The sequence below is a fragment of the Orycteropus afer genome, unplaced genomic scaffold (assembly GCF_000298275.1).
Source record: "Orycteropus afer afer isolate SDZICR_OR568_19922 unplaced genomic scaffold, OryAfe1.0 scaffold00080, whole genome shotgun sequence".
NCBI lineage: Eukaryota > Metazoa > Chordata > Mammalia > Tubulidentata > Orycteropodidae > Orycteropus > Orycteropus afer.
This window is the reverse complement of record NW_006921667.1, coordinates 10,292,758-10,296,239: the sequence shown is the minus strand read 5'-3', so window position 1 is coordinate 10,296,239 and position 3,482 is coordinate 10,292,758. Positions and strand designations below refer to the sequence as shown.

Sequence of the window (3,482 nt, the reverse complement as noted above, 5' to 3'; positions counted from 1 at the left end):
CACACACACACACACATATTCCAGCTGTCGAGTCAATTCTGACTCATAGCAACCCTATGTGTCAGAGTATAGCTGTGCTCCACAGAGTTTTCAATGGCTGATTTTTCAGAAGTACATCAATATAGTGTGTGTGTGTGCATATATATTTATATGCACATATATATGTCATTAGGAAGGAAATAATTAACTAAAAACCAAATCAATGATACCAAAAAGGGGCTCCCTTCTATAATACACACCAGCATTCTGACTTCCAGAAGCATAAATTTCCATCAATGCCTATTATCTATGCATTCTAGATTATAAATCAGTTCCTGCTGAGTATTACCAACTCAGTCCTTCCGGGTAGCACTGGTTGAATTTCTGATTTTGCAAGTGACTCAGACAACCCTCCAAAGTGCAACACCCAGGAGGGTCTACTATGAAAGCATCTGCCAGACTTGACCATTTCTTTACCACAGATTTCACATCTCAAGAAAATCTCAGTTGTAATTTGTTGTGGAAAGCTCAGCACTCACCTGTCAGTAGTGAAAATGTACCCCACAAGATCCTTACTGCTTGATAGCAGTATGCAAAAGATGACAGCAAAGAGTTCTGTAGGTAAAATAGCACAAGAGACAGCAAAGTGAAAAGGGAGTCTTCAGGAAATCTGGGCTTCCACATGCAGAAATGACATGTGAGTAACTGAAGAAATAAGCGTAACCACCTGTGATCAGCAAGGCAATGGCTGATGATTTCTTGGCCTGCTCGATGTTCCCAGCACCCAGTGCATTTCCAACCCGGACACTGGCAGCCATACTGAAGCCTGTGGGTATCTAAAAGGAAAAAAAAAAGGAAACCTACACCAACGAAACTGAGAAAGTGAGACCACACAGCAGGTAAGTTGCGGGCCTCTGTGCTTTCAGTTCTGAACGTAACTGTTGTTTTTCCCCAAAGCAGCAGCAGCAATCATGTTTCATACCTTATTGGTTGTTATGGATTAAATTGTGCACTGCCCCTCCCCCACAATGAAAAATACATGTTGGAATCCTAATCCCTATACCTATGGATGTAATCCTGTTTGAAAATAGGGTTTTCTTTGCTATGTTAATGAGATCATACCTGAGTAGCATGGTTCTACATCTAATCACTTCTGAGTTATCAGAAGAGCACATTAGACAGAGGCATGCACATGCAGTGGAAGACAGGATATGTGAGGATGGGCTCTCAAAAATGCCAAACTCACTGCCATCGAGTCAATTATGATTCACAGAAACCCTCACTGGGTTTCCAAGTCTGTAAATCTTTATGGAAGCAGATTGGCCCATCTTCCATTCACAGAGCAGCTGGTAGGTTTGAACCACCAACCTTTTGATTAGCAACCAAAAGCCTTAACCACTGCACCACAAGCTAAGAAGTGCCCAGGGCTACTGACAAGAAAGAATCCACAGAACCAAGACCCTGATTTGGACTTTTAGCCTCCAGAACTGTGAGGAAATAAATTTCTGCTTTGTGTGTGTGTGTGTCCTTCCCTCCATGCACTCCAGCCCCCTGAGCCGTCTCCCTATGCAAACACAACCCTTCTATTCTCCCATGATTGTTCTCTCCAAGGAGTATATCTACCTTGGGTGAATGTTCAATTCATATGCCTATCTTTTGTTTGGCTGGAAGCCACAGGAGTGGGTTCAATTCCATACCTGAATGTCAGCTAGGGGTCATAGTCTCAGTAGTTCCATCAGGCTCTATCAGACCAGCAAACCTGGTCCCCCGCCTTTTTTTTTTCCAAATGATTTTGAGTTTTGTTCCACATTGTTCTCCCACTCTCTCTAGGATCTCCTACATAGATCCCCACTCCGAGTGGTTGACAGTGGTAGCCGGGCACCATCTAGTTCTTCTGGTCTCATAGTCATATAGGCTGAGGATCGCATGGTATACCAGTCCCTTGGACTAATCGTTTCCATGAATCTTTGGTTTTCTTCACTCTTCTTTGCTTTGGATGAGGAGAGACCCATCGTTGCATCTAGATGGCTGCTTGCAAGCTTTTTTTTATTATTTTTTTTATTTTGATTTGGGTGAAGATCTACAGAGTAAATTCACTTTCCATACAGCAGTTCACATATACTTTGTCTCATGTCATTGACCACAGTTTACCACAATTGCTTGCAAGCTTTTAAGATCCCAGTCACTACTCGCCAAAGTAGGAGGTGGAACAATGTTTTATGGAGTATGTTATACCAATTGAGCTTGATGTCACCTGTGATTATGGTCTTGAGCCCACAGGTTCAACTACTCAATCCCTCTGGGTAGCTGGCTGTGGCCAAAAAGTGACTATAACCTTGTCCCTTGTCAGCTCTACTATATATCTGGGAATTCTTACAGAGCATACCAATACACTTGTAGAAACACTGTCTGCTTTTTAAAGCTATCCACTTGTGATATTTGTGTTATCCAGTAGCACTAGGAAACTAAGACATTGGTAAAGCTTGGTCCCTAGAAGTTCTAATGAAACGAATTCACAACATATCTTTATCTATCTGGGAACCCCAGGTTCTGGCAATAATCACAGACTGGGTTTTTCCATAGAGCTCCCTGCCTCTGCAATGCGGTGGCTGGGGAGGGCCCTGCACAATCACATTCCTCCTATGGGTGTGGAAGATGGACTGTCACAAGCCCAAGCTAGTTTTTGTTCTCAAAGACCATTATAGGGCTGAGTTTAGAAGACAGAACACAAAAATGATGAACATTATTTTTTCGAAATGTTGGATTAAAAACTGAAAAAAAGAAAAGAAAAATGCACACCAAACTGATAACAATGTTACCTTTCTGTGAGGGAGGGGAGAGATTAAGAGTGGTGCTAAAGAAAACTGAGGCTAGACTGCCTAGGTTCAAATTCTGACTCAGCCACTCATCAGCTGTGACCCTAAACTACTTAACCCAGAACCCAGTTGCTGTCCAGTAGATTCCAGCTCATGGCATTTCACATAGTAGAACTATACTCCATAGGGTTTTCATGGCTATAAACTTCCAAAAGCAGAACTCCAGGTTTTTCTTCTGAGATGTCCCTAGGTAGGTTCAAACTACCAGCCTTCCAATTAGTATGTAAGTGCTTAACCATTTGTGTCAGCCAAGGAACTGCTTTAAAGTTTACAGTACAGACAGTAGAATACTATGTGTTTAAAAATATTTTGATTTAGATGTCATTATTGGATTTACTCAAGTATAAAATATAAAGTATTTAAGTGAAAAATAAAAGTTAAAAAATTTTGCCCAGGACCTAAAACTATACAGTTCCTCAAGGAAAATCTAGGGGCAAATTTAGGGGTCCTAATATATGGCATAAACAGACTATCAAGCATAACCCAAAATACACAAACAGCAGAAGAGAAACCAGATGATTGGGACCTCCTAAAAATTAAATTTTTATGTGCTTCCAAAGACTTCTCCAAAAGAGTCAAAAGAGAATCTACAGATTGGGAAAAAATATTTGGTAATGATGTACCTGA

At 41.1% G+C, this 3,482-nt stretch overlaps 1 protein-coding gene across 1 annotated transcript in view; it reads right to left on the bottom strand.

Moving 5' to 3' along the window:
- SLC47A1 (solute carrier family 47 member 1) overlaps window positions 1-3,482 on the bottom strand; it is a 59,622-nt gene that overhangs the window by 26,907 nt on the left and 29,233 nt on the right. The window contains exons 11-12 of the mRNA XM_007941484.1: window positions 707-815; window positions 519-594 (exon numbers count right to left, since the gene is read on the bottom strand). Of these exons, the coding sequence (XP_007939675.1) occupies window positions 519-594; window positions 707-815 (185 nt within the window). The remainder of the gene's footprint in view (window positions 1-518; window positions 595-706; window positions 816-3,482) is intronic.